Source organism: Poromitra crassiceps, assembly GCF_964638095.1.
Source record: "Poromitra crassiceps genome assembly, chromosome: 11".
NCBI classification, from domain to species: domain Eukaryota; kingdom Metazoa; phylum Chordata; class Actinopteri; order Beryciformes; family Melamphaidae; genus Poromitra; species Poromitra crassiceps.
The window spans coordinates 51,255,586-51,276,560 of NC_139643.1; the positions used below are offsets into that span (position 1 = coordinate 51,255,586).

The 20,975-nt window shown below is 45.6% G+C and overlaps 1 protein-coding gene across 3 annotated transcripts; it reads left to right on the plus strand.

The window, feature by feature from the left end:
- The first annotated feature begins 728 nt into the window (after positions 1-728).
- ppp1r10 (protein phosphatase 1, regulatory subunit 10) lies at positions 729-19,034 on the plus strand. 3 transcript variants are annotated; one of them, XR_014553145.1, is made up of 19 exons: positions 729-1,010; positions 4,799-4,910; positions 5,007-5,093; positions 7,516-7,651; positions 7,913-7,964; positions 8,105-8,194; positions 8,362-8,493; positions 8,610-8,718; positions 8,893-9,005; positions 9,390-9,520; positions 11,646-11,805; positions 12,506-12,649; positions 13,129-13,375; positions 13,782-13,857; positions 14,319-14,531; positions 15,522-15,639; positions 16,329-16,718; positions 17,109-18,606; positions 18,739-19,034. XR_014553145.1 is itself a non-coding variant. In XM_083646125.1 (18 exons), the coding sequence occupies exons 2-18, from the start codon at positions 4,801-4,803 to the stop codon at positions 17,270-17,272; spliced, it is 2,472 nt and encodes an 823-aa protein (XP_083502251.1). In that variant the 5' UTR covers positions 729-1,010; positions 4,799-4,800; the 3' UTR covers positions 17,273-19,034. The 3 variants fall into 3 exon arrangements, 2 of the variants coding, with proteins under 2 accessions (XP_083502251.1, XP_083502252.1); XM_083646125.1 differs by having other exon boundaries at positions 17,109-19,034; XM_083646126.1 differs by having other exon boundaries at positions 729-801; positions 17,109-19,034.
- The last annotated feature ends 1,941 nt before the right edge of the window (positions 19,035-20,975 follow it).

A 20,975-nucleotide genomic window follows, 5' to 3' on the forward strand; every position in this document is an offset into this window, starting at 1 on the left:
GCTTGTGATGTCAGAATGATCAAAATGTGTACTGTAAACTATTCGTGTAGACCAAATCAGGATTAATGCTAATAGGTAACTTTTCCAACTAATCTAGGCCACTCTACAGCTACTAAAGGTCGTTTTCCCGAGTTGTTGCTCCGACTTGAATCTCGTTTTTCCGATGACGTGAACGCAGCCTAAATGACATCCCTCGGTCGCCATTTTGTATAAATATTATCAGCTAAATTTATATATCAAAGAATCTCTACAATCAAGTTAAAACGACAAAACTAGTGGGTGTTCTCTAGTATCCACCTGATCACGAAAAGAGATGTGACTTTGAATATGAAATGTGAGCACAGTTTGTGAAAACAGTTGCAGAGTGAGACATGCGCCATTAAGGCCTTGACCAGGCAGGGTAGCGTGTTGGGCACGTTGTGCAAGGCCTCAAGCCGCCATGATGGCATGATGCAACTCCTCCCCAAAAGACGCGCAGTGACGTCAAAAACGTCACGCACTATAAAACCTAAGTCCCTCCTCTCCGAGCTCATTCCTGGATTTGGTGAGAGGTAAGTAAAGTCTGGAAAATAACGGCGCTATTTTGATGATTTCCCCACGAATATAGTACGAAATCCATATTAATATTAATCAAAAACTCAGCCAAGAACGTGACATGGACGACGGACGACGTATTTCGTGAGAATATAAGTTAAATGTGTGTTTTATTGTGTGTTTTGCAGGTCTGAATTTGCCTTGGCGAAGAACTGAGCCGTCGAGGACTTTGAACCACCCTACTCAAATTCATATTTTTTTCTTCAAGTAATGGACATTTGATTACTATTTTTGCCTCCAGTTTGTTCCTGAAGGAAAAGCTAGCCTTTAGCTACCACAACCCCGCCCATAAGCAGTTTTTCAATTGCTATAAAACCATGAAGGTTGACGTTATAAACCTGATGAAAACAGAGAAATAAGTGCCTTAAAAGCACACTATAATATACCCGAGACGCTGAGGACCAATAGTACCAATAGTAAGTTGATTTTGAAGCTAAATTGGACCAAAATTTAATCAAATGAAATGACTCGTAGTTGGTAGGCTAGCTAGCGCTATGTTAGCTGGCTAGCAGTTAACAACTTAGCTTATTGTCTCTTGGCAAACAATTTGGAATGTAGACAATGTTAGAGTATGAGCTCACACAGGAAAGTGGACGGAGGCACAAGGCTCCGTTTCTTTGTGTGTGAGACGGAACTGACGAATTAATAACAGAATCAAAAGTAACCATAAGCAATCTACTCATAAAGATTGCCGTAGGCACAGACAGGAAACCGCTGCTTATGAAGTCGGATTTTTTGCCTGCCAAAATTGGCTGTTAGGGGGCTGCTCCTTGGAACAACGAACCCCCCACCGCAATCTACACATAAAGATTGCTTTAGTTTGAGGATTGTGGATTTGTTTTCTCTCCCTCTGCCGAGCATTGTGTGTTGTTGAAATGATGATGATAGTGCAGGCAGGGGCATTCTGACAAACTGCACCATACTACTCGGCAATCTGCGGATAAAGATTGCAGGACTCCAGGGAAGTGGTCTGTGTTTCGAAGCACAAACAGTCGGGATTGACAAAATGGTGGACTGGTTGTGGTTTGTTGTTTTCGTCCTTAACGACAACACCGGGGCAGCCGCGCTCTACTCGGGGCGACAATCTGGACTTTGCAGCCCCGAATAGACCCCCGATCCTCCTCGCTTTGTCTGGCCGCCAGCTGTGTATGCTTTGCTGCGTTTTAGATCGGTCTCTAGTCCGGTGCTGGGCGCCTTGTTTTGCTAACCAGCCGGAGCCGGACCAGGCTACTGTTATAAGGGAGAGTCGTCAGTCTACTGCTAGAGAGAGAGCCATTGTTCTTGTGTGCAGAGAGAGCGGTTTGCGTCGTGGAAGCAGTTAACAGATCAGAGGGAGGGCTCTCATATGTATAGCCGGCCTCCAGCGCCCTCCCTCCCCTTCAGGCAGCCTGGCTGTTGAAGCAGGCTCGGTCACAACAATGACACAAGTCAGGTTCAATGCAGGCCTTTTATAGGAGATGCGGACCGCCCTTATATAAGTGTTCATAGGAAGAACTCCCGAGGCGCTTCTGACAGAATGTCACTCTGTTCATTCACTGTTCCTCCTTTGATAAATATGCTATACTCAAATTAGGAACTGTAGTTGTGCATTTGTGTCTGTGAGACAAAAGACCTAGTAAATAACATTGTTGCAGTCTAGAACAGTTGGCTATAGAGCAGTACAAATAATTGATTAGTTTGTGGTTTAGTTCATTTACCAGTGGTAATTTTTATTAATTTAACTAAATTTTCAGTGTTAATTTGAACATAGATTTAAACAATTTAAACAAGAAACGGTCTGATGTCACATAACATTCATAGCCTAAGCTCATTTGCAATGTTTGTCCTTAGATATTATGTAATAACACCATAACATTTGCCTCACTCCAGGCACAAATCATCCCCCCCACTGAAGTAGCAGCCTGGGCCATGTTTAACATTGACTTTGTACATGTGTAACAATTGTGATATTTACAGGAATTGGGTAATTTGCAGTGTTGTGGAGGTCTGAGACTATATAAAACTTCTACTACAACAGTTATACGGGTAAGACCAAACTGATTCCTCACATCATGACACTTGAGATTAATTAATATCCGCCAATAGTGCAGGTCTTCTAAATACATTGAATCAATTGGCAATAAGAATAAGACCATTATCAAGTTCATACACATACGTAGTGGTAGTGATCTTAAAAATAAATGCATGTGGTTACGACTCAATCCAAGTAGTTTTATCAGAATGAGCAACATGAACCATGTGGAGATTATTCATAAAACATTTGGATATAATAATTGTAAGAAAACCAGAGCGGTAAAGGCAATGGACATTATGTTGGCTTACTGTTTGGGTCACATTTTTTCCTTACATAGACCTTTATTGACATAATGCCAACACCTTTGAGTCACTGGCCTGGTTTATAACCAGGAGCTTTGATATTTGTAAAGACAGATTATTTGCCATGTGATTTTGCACTAACAAATAAATGTATTAATTTGTAGGTCACTGCTCTGTTGTGTGAATGCACAGACATGGAGGATACATGATTATTGTGTGTAAACATCAACTGCCCTGCAGGTGGCAGTAAATATCCTTAAGTCATTTCCTCTGGCTGTGACAGAACAGTTGCCATAAACAACAGTAGACAGAAGAAATACTTTGAGTCTGGCATTCACCGGAGATTAACACACTTTAAGATGTAATTTATAGAAACACAAGTAGAACATTACATCCCACTGATTTACAAGCATTTCATATTTTTCATATTTAATAACCTGCAGTCATTTTAATTTGTCTTTGTTCATATGATCCAAATTCAATTCATTCATCTTTTCACCTGCTACTATATTAATGGGGGGGGGGGGTTATTGACATTTGTTAATCAGTTTACCATTTTCCTTGTTTAATTTCTGTCAAAGTGTATTAAAAAGGCTGTTAAATTCTAATCTTGTAAATATCCCAGTCTATGGCTATTTTCACTGTGACTTTCCTCCTTTTGTGTTTTATATTTATACAATAGTCAAATATAAATATCTGGTCAAAAAGAGCTCTGTTTACAGTTTTGACATGTTAAAAGTTTTAAATAAAATATAATCGTTTGATAATGAATACATTACTTTTGGAATGTCAGTTAATTTTTAGAAGCAGCAGATTGGATGTTTTGCTCACTGCATCTCTGCTGCCTCATTGACCTGAACTGGAGTAGACATCTTCACACACCAGAAATGAACCTGCTTGGAGACTGTTGTCCTGTAAGCCCTACAGAGGAGGACTGTTGGCCTGTAAGCCCCACAGAGGAGGACTGTTGGCCTGTAAGCCCCACAGAGGAGGACTGTTGGCCTGTAAGCCCCACAGAGAAGGACTGTTGGCCTGTAAGCCCCACAGAGGAGGACTGTTGGCCTGTAAGCACCACAGAGGAGGACCGCTGACATTTCAGTGTCCCTGCTCAACTGAAGAAGTTGGCTCTGTGAGACGGGGCAAACATCTTAAGTCTGAGGCAGCACACTGGAGTCGTGACACAGCGCCTATGTGTCGCTGCTGAAGCAACAACAAAGTGACCTTGTTAGCTGGCTCTCAGTGTAGATCTCTTCCATTTTTCAGCCTGGTGTTCCTGGGATTTCCTTGGTAGAAATGGCTTCAGTGGTCATTCTCTGAATCATTGCTTAGATGGTTGAAAGTAGAATCTGGGTGGTGATTGATGGCTGGAATGAATACTGCTGTTCACTCCCTCAGTGTTTACTTGAGGCGAACTTGTTGGGCCAGATTATGATCGTTAGATTCTTGCGATTTGGATGTTGTGGATTTGTTTGTTGAAGGAACCCTGACCAAACTGTTTCTGTAATAGAAATAGGTTGGTGTGGTCAACTCCTGAATCACTGAAGGGCCTTGAACGTGGAGTCTGGCTGCTGTTGATGTGACCTTGTTGGCAGATCATGGTGTAGGTGTCTGATTTGGATGTTGTGGCTCTGTTTTTTGTCATATTTCCTTGATAGAAAGGCGTTGAAGTGGTCGACTCTTAAATCACTTCTTAGTAAGGTGGTTTAGACTTTAGAGTTTTATCTTGTTCCACGGAGCTTCCCGGTCCATTTGGCAGGCAAAAAAAAAGAACTGTTGTAAATACCACATGAATACCTACTCATCCAGACAAATGATAGCATCTAAACGCCAGAATGCATCCTGTTGGCATGTATGAGTACTAATAAAGCACGCTGTGTGTGTCTTACAGATATGGCAGGAGGGGCGCCGGTGGACCCCAGAGAGGTTTTGAAGACCGTGGAGGCGTTGCTGGGGAAAGATGGAGAGCTCCGCAGCCTGGAGGGAGTACCAAAGGTGTACAGGTGAGGGCCAGATGATTGTACATCACACACCGCTCAACTAAACCATATGTATCTTACTCCAGGCACTAACTTCATACCATATTTCTTTCTATCCAGCTTGATGAAGGCTTCCACCAAGATGGTCAGTAGATGCATGTACATGAACATCCTGCTCCAGACTAAATCCCACGATGTTCTCAACAGGTAAGCCCACCTTTTGCTTTCTCTGTACTACAACTCTTGGTTTACTGTACTATGTTTTACACGGGTGAGGAAAAAATGCTGACATACTTTGCTGAAAGTTCACTTCTACTGGTATAAATGAAAGTAAGTTGCTATCAAGAGTTTTGACAAAAGAGAACATTCGTTCAAATGTCACCCCCCCCCCCCCCCCCCCCACGCAATGCTAAAAGGATGAAATGACAGGGTTCAAATTAGATTCTTCAATAATATTCTTAAAAAAATTCCAGCTTTATTTATGATGTTTAACTCACCCTGATCAGTTTGGTTTGATATTCATGCACTGAAACGATATATGCTTTGAGCTGCCACCTGGAAACCAGGAATACGGGGCATGTGTAATGTGTGTATTTACATCCTGTAAATAGCTTATTCTCTGATACACAGCAGCTCATATCCTTATTATATCATAGAGACAATGAGAAGATGAACAATCTATTTACCTTGGTGCAGCGTGCCCATCCTGCTGTGTTTGCTGTACGTCACATTAGAGATAGCATCTCCTCAGTTTGTAATCCATATGAGCTTATTCCAGCTCAAATAAATACGCTCACATGCATCATCTGTCATCTGGAAATCAGATCAATATCAGCAGTGTTTAGCATGCTGCTACGCTACAGATCCACTACTCTGAGCGCTCAAGTTGGCCTGCAAGTCCCTGGATGTGCTTTCAACTCACCCTGTTGAGAGACACATCTGAGTGGGTGACTTGCTTAGTGATATAGCCTCTGTCTCTTCCTCAGGTCTATCTGAGTGGGTGACTTGCTTAATGATATAGTCTCTGTCTCTTCCTCAGGTTTATCTGAGTGGGTGACTTGCTTAGTGATATAGTCTCTGTCTCTTCCTCAGGTTTATCTGAGTGGGTGACTTGCTTAGTGATATAGCCTCTGTCTTTTCCTCAGGTTTATCTGAGTGGGTGACTTGCTTAGTGATATAGCCTCTGTCTTTTCCTCAGGTTTATCTGAGTGGGTGACTTGCTTAGTGATATAGCCTCTGTCTCTTCCTCAGGTCTATCTGAGTGGGTGACTTGCTTAGTGATATAGTCTCTGTCTCTTCCTCAGGTCTATCTGAGTGGGTGACTTGCTTAGTGATATAGCCTCTGTCTTTTCCTCAGGTTTATCTGAGTGGGTGACTTGCTTAGTGATATAGTCTCTGTCTCTTCCTCAGGTTTATCTGAGTGGGTGACTTGCTTAGTGATATAGCCTCTGTCTCTTCCTCAGGTTTATCTGAGTGGGTGACTTGCTTAGTGATATAGTCTCTGTCTCTTCCTCAGGTCTATCTGAGTGGGTGACTTGCTTAGTGATATAGTCTCTGTCTCTTCCTCAGGTTTATCTGAGTGGGTGACTTGCTTAGTGATATAGTCTCTGTCTCTTCCTCAGGTTTATCTGAGTGGGTGACTTGCTTAGTGATATAGCCTCTGTCTCTTCCTCAGGTCTATCTGAGTGGGTGACTTGCTTAGTGATATAGCCTCTGTCTTTTCCTCAGGTTTATCTGAGTGGGTGACTTGCTTAGTGATATAGTCTCTGTCTCTTCCTCAGGTCTATCTGAGTGGGTGACTTGCTTAGTGATATAGCCTCTGTCTTTTCCTCAGGTTTATCTGAGTGGGTGACTTGCTTAGTGATATAGCCTCTGTCTCTTCCTCAGGTCTATCTGAGTGGGTGACTTGCTTAGTGATATAGCCTCTGTCTCTTCCTCAGGTTTATCTGAGTGGGTGACTTGCTTAGTGATATAGCCTCTGTCTCTTCCTCAGGTCTATCTGAGTGGGTGACTTGCTTAGTGATATAGCCTCTGTCTCTTCCTCAGGTCTATCTGAGTGGGTGACTTGCTTAGTGATATAGCCTCTGTCTCTTCCTCAGGTTTATCTGAGTGGGTGACTTGCTTAGTGATATAGCCTCTGTCTCTTCCTCAGGTTTATCTGAGTGGGTGACTTGCTTAGTGATATAGCCTCTGTCTCTTCCTCAGGTTTATCTGAGTGGGTGACTTGCTTAGTGATATAGCCTCTGTCTCTTCCTCAGGTCTATCTGAGTGGGTGACTTGCTTAGTGATATAGCCTCTGTCTCTTCCTCAGGTCTATCTGAGTGGGTGACTTGCTTAGTGATATAGTCTCTGTCTCTTCCTCAGGTTTATCTGAGTGGGTGACTTGCTTAGTGATATAGCCTCTGTCTCTTCCTCAGGTCTATCTGAGTGGGTGACTTGCTTAGTGATATAGTCTCTGTCTCTTCCTCAGGTCTATCTGAGTGGGTGACTTGCTTAGTGATATAGTCTCTGTCTCTTCCTCAGGTTTATCTGAGTGGGTGACTTGCTTAGTGATATAGTCTCTGTCTCTTCCTCAGGTCTATCTGAGTGGGTGACTTGCTTAGTGATATAGCCTCTGTCTCTTCCTCAGGTTTATCCGAGTGGGAGGCTACAAGCTACTGAACGCCTGGCTGACCTACTCCAAAACCTCCAACAACACACCTCTGCTGCAGCTCATCCTGCTCACGCTGCAGAAGCTGCCTCTCAAAGTGGAACATCTCAAACAGGTACGGTCTCACCACCACTCACCTCACTTCAAGTTCATTTGTATCACGAGCATGTCTCAGCTCAGGGGGCTTTACAGAAAACATGTCTAGCTAAGTCTCGTGAAGCACTACCAAGAAACAGGATTGAAAAATCTTATATCAGGGGGGGCAGAAGGGAGAGCACAGAACAAAGAGGCTATATTGGGGCAGTTGTGTCCAGTGTGCTGCTGTACAGACCACGGTGCGCTCAGCGTCTCACTTGTTTCTGTCGTCTTCTCGCAGAACAACACAGCCAAGCTGGTGAAGCAACTGAGCAAGAGTGGAGAGACCGAGGGTGAGTTTCCTCCCACGTCAAACCAGACCTTCACATAGTGTCGCTTGATTGTGGACGTACCACCTTTTGAATACACGGGGTTCCTACGCAGGTCTGGAAATGTCTGCATTTCTCACAATGTTGCTGGGTTGTATTTTCAGAGTTGAGGAAGTTGGCAGCGGTGCTGGTAGAAGGCTGGATGGCTATCATCCGCTCCCAGAGCGGAGTGAGCAGCGTGAACTCTCCTGCAGGTACCAACTTACAGCTTCACCTTTCTGCCCGTCGCTCCTTCAAGATGGCTTCCCTTTCTCCCTTTCTGTTTGTGAAAATTGTACAAAGAAAAAAGCGAGATGCCTCCTGTCTTCAACCCTCAGGCAGACGTTCTAACGCTCTCTCTCTCTCTACCTCCGTCTGCTAGATAAGAAAAGGAAGAAAGAGGAGAGCAAGGTGCTTAATGTGCGAGAGGTGAAAGAGAAGATCGTTGAAGAGGAGAAGAAGAAGGAGAAGCCCAAAGCTCATGCCCCCAGCCACGCTAAGATCCGCTCCATAGGTACATCTCCTTCCAAAACACTCATTGAGTGATTAGCTATGAGTTTGCCCCTGAACGTTAGCTTGTGAAGAGTGTGAAATGTCATCTAACAACATCTCCAAATCTGTTTTCTATAGGATTGGAGATGGACACGCCCAGCCCGGTCCCTCCTAAGAAGCCCCCTGTCGCCCCGCAGTTAGGCGACAAGTACAACATCAAGATGCCTGCTGTCCTGAAGAGGCCGAGGTACAGTCCCGTCTTCACTTTCCCTCCTGATCTCTGTGAGCTTAGCGCCGTCTTATGGCCACATTTTAAAATACCAGCCACTGATGTCTGCAAGGGGCTTGTATGCTATGCTGCCCTCAGGTGGTTGAAGAAAGTACTGAAATGTTTTCCTTTGCTGTTGCTTTCCCCCTGCAGCTCCGGCCTCGGCGGCCTGTTAGACGCTCCACCACTGGAGAAGAAGTATAAGCCTCTCAACATGCCGTCCAACTCTGCCAAAGAGATCAAAGTGAAGATCATCCCAGCACAACGTAAGGCTGAGCACAGTGCATGTGAAGATGCCATGATGTTTCAATCATCCCTGTGGAGAAACAGCTTCATCCTTCATGCAGGGAGGATGCCATTTCTTCACATTTGGCTCAAACGTTAAAGTCTGGACAGACGTGCATGTTGACTGCTCACGTATTGGCCGAGGCATATATCCGCGGTGCGCTCGTTCTAGTTTTTCATATCGGAAGAAATCTTCCTTTTGGGCCAATGATGATATTTAATTTTAAAGCCGTTATGGGTGCGATATCATCGTGCATCCCTATACACAAGGCACACGCTAACCATCCTGCAGCTGTCCAGTAACTAGATCATCTGAGTCATTCAGCAGCCACAGTGCTCACTCTCCTCCTGTGTCCTCACTGCAGCCATGGAGTGCACAGGGTTCCTAGATGCTCTCAACTCAGCCCCAGTGCCCGGCATCAAGATCAAGAAGAAGAAATCTGGTGCCGGTTCCAGTCCTACGGGTGCAAAGGCTGTGTCTCCCACATCCAACAAGGTACTGACTTAGTCCCTCTACTCACACCCAACAACTGACTTACTCCCTCTACTCACATCCAACAAGGTACTGACTTAGTCCCTCTACTCACACCCAACAACTGACTTACTCCCTCTACTCACATCCAACAAGGTACTGACTTAGTCCCTCTACTCACACCCAACAACTGACTTACTCCCTCTACTCACATCCAACAAGGTACTGACTTACTCCCTCTACTCACACCCAACAACTGACTTACTCCCTCTACTCACATCCAACAAGGTACTGACTTACTCCCTCTACTCACACCCAACAACTGACTTACTCCCTCTACTCACATCCAACAAGGTACTGACTTACTCCCTCTACTCACACCCAACAACTGACTTACTCCCTCTACTCACACCCAACAACTGACTTACTCCCTCTACTCACACCCAACAACTGACTTACTCCCTCTACTCACACCCAACAACTGACTTACTCCCTCTACTCACACCCAACAACTGACTTACTCCCTCTACTCACATCCAACAACTGACTTACTCCCTCTACTCACACCCAACAACTGACTTACTCCCTCTACTCACACCCAACAACTGACTTACTCCCTCTACTCACATCCAACAAGGTACTGACTTAGTCCCTCTACTCACACCCAACAACTGACTTACTCCCTCTACTCACATCCAACAAGGTACTGACTTACTCCCTCTACTCACACCCAACAACTGACTTACTCCCTCTACTCACACCCAACAACTGACTTACCCTCTCTACTCACACCCAACAACTGACTTACTCCCTCTACTCACACCCAACAACTGACTTACTCCCTCTACTCACACCCAACAACTGACTTACTCCCTCTACTCACATCCAACAACTGACTTACTCCCTCTACTCACACCCAACAACTGACTTACTCCCTCTACTCACACCCAACAACTGACTTACTCCCTCTACTCACACCCAACAACTGACTTACTCCCTCTACTCACATCCAACAACTGACTTACTCCCTCTACTCACACCCAACAACTGACTTACTCCCTCTACTCACACCCAACAACTGACTTACTCCCTCTACTCACATCCAACAACTGACTTACTCCCTCTACTCACACCCACTTGTAAAGGACACAGTTTACAGTCGTCTCCCATCTCTGGTGTTCAGACCAGTTAAGAACACACAAGGAAACAGCAGAGTATGAGCATCATTTTGTTATGCTAGGCTTTCTAAGAATGAGGAACTGCTGGCTCTCAGATATCAACATCAGGTGCATTTCGGGCTGGTTTCCAGCAGTTGGTTTGATTACATTCTCACTTTCAGGTGTCTCAGTGCAGTTATTTATTTGAGTTCCAGTGACATTGTTCTCACCTGGCCAGACAAACTGCACTCACAGTGACATTGTTCTCACCTGGCCAGACAAACTGCACTCAAGGAGGAAACGCAACAAATAAATTGCTCTGAATATGCTAAGATGTGAAATATAGGATAATAATAATGAGAAGCATATTCATACTTGGAAACTGATCATAATGTCCCATTAGAGCCAGTTCAGTACTACAGTGTAGTAGTGATCAATTCTACAATAGATATGTAATCAATCAAAAACTGCATAACCCTGGTCTCACCTTTATTATAAGCTGGAAGCTTCTGTATGTGCTCTGGTACTGAAGCTTCTGTATGTGCTCTGGTACTGAAGCTTCTGTATGTGCTCTGGTACTGAAGCTTCTGTATGTGCTCTGGTACTGAAGCTTCTGTATGTGCTCTGGTACTGAAGCTTCTGTATGTGCTCTGGTACTGAAGCTTCTGTATGTGCTCTGGTACTGAAGCTTCTGTATGTGCTCTGGTACTGAAGCTTCTGTATGTGCTCTGGTACTGAAGCTTCTGTATGTGCTCTGGTACTGAAGCTTCTGTATGTGCTCTGGTACTGAAGCTTCTGTATGTGCTCTGGTACTGAAGCTTCTGTATGTGCTCTGGTACTGAAGCTTCTGTATGTGCTCTGGTACTGAAGCTTCTGTATGTGCTCTGGTACTGACCCAGCTTCTGTATGTGCTCTGGTGCTGAAGCTTCTGTATGTGCTCTGGTACTGACCCAGTTGTCTCTAACACACTTTCTCTCTCTCTTATCCTCCAGCCAAGTCCGTTTGACAGCAAGCCGGTGTCTTACCCGTCACCATCTAAGCCGGCGTCTCCTGAAGCCGCGGCTGCTTCCAGCACGCCGCCCCACGAGACCCCGGAGCCGGAGCAGCCCGGGACCCCCGTCCCCTCAGAGGACCCCGAGGCCGCCGACAACGGTACAGTCCTCACAAGTCCTTCTCCTCACAAGTCCTTCTCCTCACGAGTCCTTCTCCTCATGAGTCCTTCTCCTCATGAGTCCTTCTCCTCATGAGTCCTTCTCCTCACGAGTCCTTCTCCTCATGAGTCCTTCTCCTCACGAGTCCTTCTCCTCACGAGTCCTTCTCCTCACGAGTCCTTCTCCTCACGAGTCCTTCTCCTCACGAGTCCTTCTCCTCACGAGTCCTTCTCCTCACGAGTCCTTCTCCTCACGAGTCTTTCTCCTCACGAGTCTTTCTCCTCACGAGTCCTTCTCCTCACAAGTCCTTCTCCTCACGAGTCCTTCTCCTCATGAGTCCTTCTCCTCACGAGTCCTTCTCCTCACGAGTCCTTCTCCTCACGAGTCCTTCTCCTCACGAGTCCTTCTCCTCACGAGTCCTTCTCCTCACGAGTCTTTCTCCTCACGAGTCCTTCTCCTCACACACACACTTTCAGGAACCTCATGGAATGTTTTAGAGGTGTGTTAATCCAGACAGGGAAAGTCAAGGAGCTTGAGAAATTCTCCAGGGCAAGTCGGGGAATATCAGGGAATTTACAAACGGCTCTAATGTGTGCCTTGAGATCATTATTGTTCTGATTTGGCACTTTATAAATGTAAAGTAGATAGATTGATATGTGTGCTTTCTAACATGTTTCTCTCCTCTCTCTCGTGTTTTGTAGGTGAGAAGCCAAACGCCCTGGCAGAGCCCCGCGGGGAGGACGAAGGCTTGACCAAGAAGGGCAAGAAGAAAAAGAGTGTTCGCTGGGCCGAGGAGGAGCAGCTCAAAGAGTACTTCTACTTTGACCTGGATGAGACCGAGAGAGGTGAGCAACTTTTCACATGAAAAAAGTTGAATAGCCATAGAGGCACTGCGGAGCGTGCCATCATTCAGAAACCACGTTCAAAACGGGGGGAAACAAAAAACCCCCCCCCAATCCTGGTGTTCTCCTATGTCACGTGTTGCATGTGTTCCGTATCATATATACGGAAGATGAACACTCCAACTTTATTCCTTGACAGCTAGATCAACATTTTTCTTCTCGCCAAATCTCAATGGCTTCCTTGTTTTGCTCGGGATTTAAAAAAAAACTTGAATTGACAATTTTTTACATTTGTTGTCTGCGCAGCCCACCACACCACACAACAGCTTTTAGCTATGTTTAATTCAAGGAAAATGCTGCTGGTGCATGGCAGTGAATGGAGAGCTTTCCCCCGTGATGGGCGTGGCCTATTTCATGCAGTGTCTCTTATTATTCATACAATAATTTTCTAATGATCATTTTTTCCCTCCTGTGCTTCACAGTCAACGTCAACAAGATCAAGGACTTTGGCGAGGCGGCCAAGCGAGAGCTGATGATGGACAGGCACACGTTTGAGATGTCCCGCCGGCTCTCCCACGACACCATGGAGGAGAGGGTCCCCTGGGCGCCGCCGCGGCCCCTCACGCTCACCGGCAGCCTGGTCACCACGGGGGCCAACAGCACCGAGAAGCTCACCCAGAGGGACCGTGAGATGGGCATCCTGCAGGAGATCTTCCTCACCAAAGACAGGTAGGAGAGAGAGGCGGACAACCTGGCATATCGTACACACCGAATAAAATATTCTGTAGCCAAGAATATCAAGAATCAGGCAGAGTTTCAGTCTCTTGTAAATATAGAAGTTTATGTGCACAGAGAGAGAACAAGCTTTTTTGCTCTCTGAATAAAGGCATGGGGTGGATAGAGGACCATGTGTGAGTTTGACATGTCCTTGACTTCTGATAAAGACGGGGGACACACAGCACAACATCTGGTGAACAATTTGACATGAAGTTTTCAGTCCTGCAAACAGAATGATAAAGAAATGATTACAGCTTAAAAAAGGGAACACTATCAGACAACACAAATGAGCCGACAAAATGTATGTGTAATCTTTGGACACTTGTCTAACTTGTTTCTTGCTCCGTCTGTCCTCCAGTGTTCCTGACAGTCCACATGAGCCAGAACCAGAACCCTATGAGCCTATGCCTCCCCGTCTCATCCCCCTGGATGAGGTGAGTACAACTAACCCCACCACAACTCTCTCTCTCTCTCTCTCTCTACATAAATATACATGTCCCTCGCCCATTCCAAGTTCAAGTAGATTCTTAGGTAAGGTTTCAAGTACCGTAGGTTCAACAGATTCTTAACAATAAAATGTAAATGAAATTATGCACACGACAGTAAAAGTAACTAAGGATACTATGCCACATTCTGATGGGTGGTGCAAAATGCTGTAAAGTAGCCGACAGCAGTACAGTAGTGATCGTAGCATAATGAAATAAAAAAATAAAATATGAGAATGTAATTGGTGTACCTACCTACAATATAATTACAATAGATAATAGTTAGAGAAGGTGCTATATAGAGTGCCTCATGCAATAGTAAGTCCAGTAATGAGCAGTTAAGGGTTCAGTAGGTGCACTGCCTGTGGTCAAAAGGGTTTCTGTGGCTAAGCTGTGTGTGCTGCGTGCAGGACTCCACCATGATGGAAGAGGGCTACGTGGAGCCCATGGACGGCACGCCGCAGCAGAGCACCCAGGCCGAGGGCTCCAAGCTGCCTCCCGTCCTCGCCAACCTCATGGGCAACATGGGCAACCTGGGTACCAGCAGCCCCCAAGCCACCAGCGCCGTCTCAAACCCTGTGGCTCCCACTGTCAATGTGCAGGAGCTGCTCTCATCTATCATGGTACAGTAAATAAGATTGTATTTGAACTTTGAGATGTTGTCAACAGAGGTTCTGCATGGCATGAAATAAGTATTCAATAAAGAGCCATGGAAACTAGGGATGCACACATTGCTTGTTAAGGATTTACTCGAGCAAAGAAATTACTCGATCAAAACAAAACATAAAAGAAACGCATTAGATGGTGTTTTCAAATCATTTTTCAATGATCCTCCAGAGGGCGCAATGATATCACTGTAACAGACTGTTCAGCGTGTATGCGAGGCTCTGTGTTTGTCCCCTCGAGACTTGCCGTACAATAGGAAGTGGTGGACTTTGTTGTTTACCACAGAGCTGGTGTGTGCTAATGCTAAGAGCTAACTGAGAATTAATGTGGGAAACGTGTTATAACGTTACAGCCTGACTCTCGTTTATTGTTTTAACAAAGTGTAAGTAATAGGCGGACCCGGACACTCGGCTACATCACTATAGCCCTTTTCAGACAAGTCATAAGATGCTGTTCAAGTAGAACAGTGTTCATTCGGATAAATTGGCTCGCCTGGAGTAACCTCGCGTCACAATCTGCGTGGGTAAGTGAGCCCCTGCGGCCGTGATGGGGATTCTCGGCAATTGTTGACATGTCTAAAAAGTTATGCCTCCACGTTTTTATGTGTTTCATAGCGTATGCTATGCAATGCTGTGAGAAATATACAATACGTTGCTGCTGCATAAAAAAAACGTTTTATTGAGGAAAAAACGCATTTGGTATGGTTTGGAAAATTTTGTATTTTTAATTACAATTACCGTAATCGATTGATTGATTGTTAACGTTACCAATGATCGAGTTTGGAATTTGTGGAAAATGTGCATCCCTAATGGAAACCCATTTTTGAATAGATCAATAGTTTTTTGTGAGATTTCACATGTTGGCTTCAAATTGGCTAGGCATTTGGATGGAAGCATGGCTGTTGTTAGTTGTGCTGTGTTGATGACCATAGTCTGTCTGTCCTCCAGGGTGCTCAGGGGAACCAGTCGACTGAGGAACTCATCAAACAGCCAGACTTCTCCGACAAGATCAAACAGCTACTGGGCTCCCTGCAGCAGACCCAGAACCAGAACTGCCCTCCACCAGGTAAACTCAGCCTCTACTCCATGGCTGCACGCGCTCAAATTGTCCCCACAAGCATTAGCAAGTTATGTTGATCTTTTGTTTTCGTGAAGGGCCGAATTATGCAGAATTGTGAGTCGCTGTGCCGGCACAAGAGGGTTGCCATTATCAGCTTTCTGTTCTTAAAGGATGCTGCAGTCAGTGTATCCTCTGCTGAAGGAGCCAAGTCAGGAAGAAGCATTGACGCTCTATTTTCCTTAGCACCTTTTAGAGAATTCCAACAGCTCTTATCATGGCTGCCACTGATGTACCAACAGGTCATTTCACTCAGTTAGCAACCTTCCTAAACAAAAAAAAGACTATTTGAACACAGCCCATCTCTTCTCCCACCTGACACAGTCTGATGTCCACCTGACACAGTCTGATGTCCACCTGACACAGTCTGATGCTTGTTTTATTGTTGGAGGTTTTTAACATGTTTTCTGTTCTTTAGTGAACCCGGGTGTGTTTTTAACATGTTCTCTCTGCGATGTTCTCTGGCTCTTTAGTGAACCCGGGTGTGTTTTTAACATGTCTTCTCTGCGATGTTCTCTGGCTCTTTAGTGAACCCGGGTCTGTTTTTAACACGTTCTCTCTGTGATGTTCTCTGGCTCTTTAGTGAACCCGGGTCTGTTTTTAACACGTTCTCTCTGTGATGTTCTCTGGTTCTTTAGTGAACCCGGGTCTGCTGGGTCACGGTCCTGGGATGAACAACATGAGCAACATGAGCAACATGAGCAACATGAACATGCAGATGCCGATGAACGGCTACCCGCCCGGCGCCCCCCCGCCCCCCGGAGGCCCCCGCTTCAGCCACCCACCTCCTCCCCACCACGCGCCGCCCTTCAACCCGGGCGGCGGCCCTCGTATGCTGGGCCCGCCCCCGGGCCAGGGGGGCCGTGGGGACGGAGGAGGGGGAGGCGGCTACTGGGGAGAAGACATGAGAGGAGGACCACCGGGACCCCACCGAGGAGGAGGCTTCCACAGGGGAGGCCGGGGGAGAGGGGGGGAGCAGGGCTTCAGAGGCCGTGGCCGAGGAGGACCCAGAGGAGGACACATGAACGGTACCTTTTGGTTGATTCTCTCAGGTCCAGGTTAGGGCTGCACAAGGAATCAAGTCCAAATCACAATATGGACACGTGTCCAAATCACACGAGCTGCACTGATTTGATAAAGGTCAGATGTGTCACAACATCACATTAAATGAAGCATTGTGGTGCTACAGAGATGCAAAGATGAAATACTAAAATTACCATTCCCACTAAAATCGTGTCACATACCACAATCGCAATATCTGTCGGTATAATTGCAATATGATGATTATTATTATTATTTAAAAAAAATGGCATATCGTGCAGCCCTATAGTGGAGGTATCTCTGGTTCTGCCTTGTGTCTGACAGCAGGTGTGTTGTATGGTTACAGATTGTAATTGTGTCCTGTGCTCTCTTGTCAGATATGTCCCAGAGGCCTAAGTGTCGGCACTTCATGATGAAGGGGAACTGCCGATATGACAGAGACTGTGCGTTCTACCACCCCGGTGTGAACGGACCCCCGCTGGACCACCCCGGCCACCAGCACAACAACCAGCACAACCAGCATCCTCAACACGGACACTAGGCCGCGCGCGGTCGGCCATCTTTGGAAAAACTACTTGAAGCGTTGCCTTTGGGCGGCCACTTCCGCTCCACCTACAGGGTATTGGGGACTTCTTCTGAAGACACGAGCAGGACGTCGGCCTTCTGTCAACAACTTCCCTCCACACTAAAGCAGTTATTGGACCCTGAAGCATTAAGCTACGATCGCCATGTCTCCTATTGAGGAGAGAGGGCGTGCGCGCGCGCACACACACACACACACACACACACGCACACACACACACACACACGTACATGTAGGGAATCAGCAGCTGTGCGATGATCGCTGATCATTTTGAACAGACTGTAAATGCGCCACACTTGACCACTATGTCTTTGTCACTGCAACCGGCTTCTTCTCTGCCCTGTGTTGTACATTTTGTCCGGTTGGGGCCCATCACTCCTCAAACCACTAATCTGGTCGACCAAAGGAGCTACATAGACTGTCGCAGGGCCAGGATGAAGAGCCAACACTGAAATAGGCGAGTGTTCCATCATGTCTCCTACTCAAGCAGAACGCTCACCAAATCACTCTTCATTCCCTTCTTAAAGGCACTACATGCAATGTTCTTCTTAGCCCACTAGATGTCAGACTAGAGCAACATCCTCCTCCTGGTCGCTCGCCATTTATAAATGCGCGTGGGGTTGCAACAACACGGGACAATGCAACATACAGACCGAGGGGGCGTGGCTTCACTCACCTGTCTCACTAGATTTATAGTATTTATATGTATATATATTTGCTGACATCTAGTGGGCTGGACATGGTGTTTAGTGCCTTCCACTGAGGCTGTTGCGTGGTTCCTTCCTCTTCGATTCCCACAGAACAGAAGATGTGGTCACATTTCAGCGTCTGTTCTCCGTGCTGCTATTCCTGATGAACCCTGAGATCAAAGACAGAAAACAGGGTTCTGTGTTTACCTACATTTCCGATGGCGCTTGTGAGTCGAGCCACTTTTTGTAAGTAAAGTTTCCTCCCGACTTTCATGGTTTTTAAGACAAAAGATTAGGAAGCACTTTAGAAAGATAAGGGCCAAACTGCAGCTGCCTCCTACAGACTCTGCTTTTTGCTGTGATCTAGCTATGAATTACTCAGATTATAAGGCCTCAACCTTTCCCCCAGGAGAAACATAAATATAACCACCATGTTAAATGTTGTGTTCTACTGCCCCCACGAGGAAGGCTGTGGCATTTTCTTTTCTTTTGGTTCCCTTCTATCAGCTGGTAAATGTCAAAAGAGATGTTGCAGTTTGTTTATGAATGAAGAGAAGCAATGAGGAGGGAAAGGCCAGCTTCTTTTTCCTAAGCAAACAATAAGTTGTCCCTCTGCGGCTTGCCGTAGTCTCAAAGCTTGTCCCTCTGCGGCTTGCCGTAGTCTCAAAGCTTGTCCCTCTGCGGCTTGCCGTAGTCTCAAAGCTTGTCCCTCTGCGGCTTGCCCTAGTCTCAAAGCTTGTCCCTCTGCGGCTTGCCGTAGTCTCAAAGCTTGTCCAAACATGCCGTCATCCTGTCACAAGTGCAGCTTTTCTTTCTTTCTGGCGTCTCCGCTCTCGCCCGCATGGCGTCGTCACTGTTAAAGAAAAAGAAAGATCAGCTATTCATTGATCTTTCTGTACTTTATGTGGTCGGCTCTATTCTGTACTTTATGTGGTCGGCTCTATTCTGTACTCTATGTGGTCGGCTCTATTCTGTACTCTATGTGGTCGGCTCTATTCTGTACTCTATGTGGTCGGCTCTATTCTGTACTCTATGTGGTCGGCTCTATTGTACTCTATGTGGTCGGCTCTATTGTACTCTATGTGGTCGGCTCTATTCTGTACTCTATGTGGTCGGCTCTATTCTGTACTCTATGTGGTCGGCTCTATTCTGTACTCTATGTGGTCGGCTCTATTCTGTACTCTATGTGGTCGGCTCTATTCTGTACTCTATGTGGTCGGCTCTATTCTGTACTCTATGTGGTCGGCTCTATTCTGTACTCTATGTGGTCGGCTCTATTCTGTACTCTATGTGGTCGGCTCTATTGTACTCTATGTGGTCGGCTCTATTGTACTCTATGTGGTCGGCTCTATTCTGTACTCTATGTGGTCGGCTCTATTCTGTACTCTATGTGGTCGGCTCTATTCTGTACTCTATGTGGTCGGCTCTATTCTGTACTCTATGTGGTCGGCTTTATTCTGTACTCTATGTGGTCGGCTCTATTCTGTACTCTATGTGGTCGGCTCTATTCTGTACTCTATGTGGTCGGCTCTATTCTGTACTCTATGTGGTCGGCTTTATTCTGTACTCTATGTGGTCGGCTCTATTGTGTACTCTATGTGGTCGGCTCTATTCTGTACTCTATGTGGTCGGCTCTATTCTGTACTCTATGTGGTCGGCTCTATTCTGTACTCTATGTGGTCGGCTCTATTCTGTACTCTATGTGGTCGGCTCTATTCTGTACTCTATGTGGTCGGCTCTATTCTGTACTCTATGTGGTCGGCTCTATTCTGTACTCTATGTGGTCGGCTCTATTGTACTCTATGTGGTCGGCTCTATTCTGTACTCTATGTGGTCGGCTCTATTCTGTACTCTATGTGGTCGGCTCTATTCTGTACTCTATGTGGTCGGCTCTATTCCATGTTTTCTGTGAAAACAATTGACCGTTGCGTCTCTTGTGGGACTGTAAAAAAAGTATTGTTTTTTGTTGCCTCCCCCCAGTTTTTTATTTTATTTTGATACAATGCTAACGTCCCCTTTTAAGATGGGCTCACTTTTTTGTCAGTATCAGATGTTTGTAAGGATGTGTTTGTGACGCACATTCATACACATTACTATTATCAGTATAATGTAAGTATTTTGTACACAGTGTATTGAATAAATGTCAGGAAATAAGTTGCTGTGTTTTGCTGTTTTATTTGAGTGTTAGTAGCTTTTTGATACATGGATGTAGAAATAGTCCAATTCACATTTATAATACAAATGAGGTAGAAACGGTTAAATCTTCGGAACAGAATTTGTTGTGCTTCTGCAAAAGAAGGCTGAAGATAGTTGAATTTCATGACCGAGTTTAAATGTCTTGACTGTTTTGAGATTTTGAATGGTTTCAAGTAGCTGAAGTTATAGTATCATCAGAAAGTCAGAGTACAAGACAGCACAAGTGTCTATAAATATGTGTATAATAGTACAGTATAAGAACTTCTAATACTGATAGTAAGACTGCTGCTGCTCGCCTACTACTTGAAGTTACTAGAATTGTTTGCTGGCAGTGCAAACTGTTGCTTAATATGTTGAAATCAATCAAATAAAATCTCATCAAAGGGGGGTCTACGGCCCTAATGTAGACTAAATTAATGTAGACTAAATTAGGGGTCCTTGATATGGGAAAAACTGAGCGAGCACGTGGAGAAATGCTGACGAGTCTCTATAACACCACATGCCTGTTCATATTATCCAACTTAATCTCTGCTCCGTCAAACTGCTCGTAAGGTGCCACAGTTTAAACCGGGTCGTCATTCTATTCAGCCCGCCAGCCAATCGCAGCGCGCGACGCAGAGAGCCGCGTCAGATCCGCGTTATCAGGGCGGAGCCGGCAGGGCAGCTGCTGAATGGGAAGTGTGAAGGAGTGGCCTTTAGTCACCCTGTTCAAATATTGACCCACCGCGGTGCTGCGACAACACAGCCCCGCACAGTGACGAGGACTAGAAGGACAG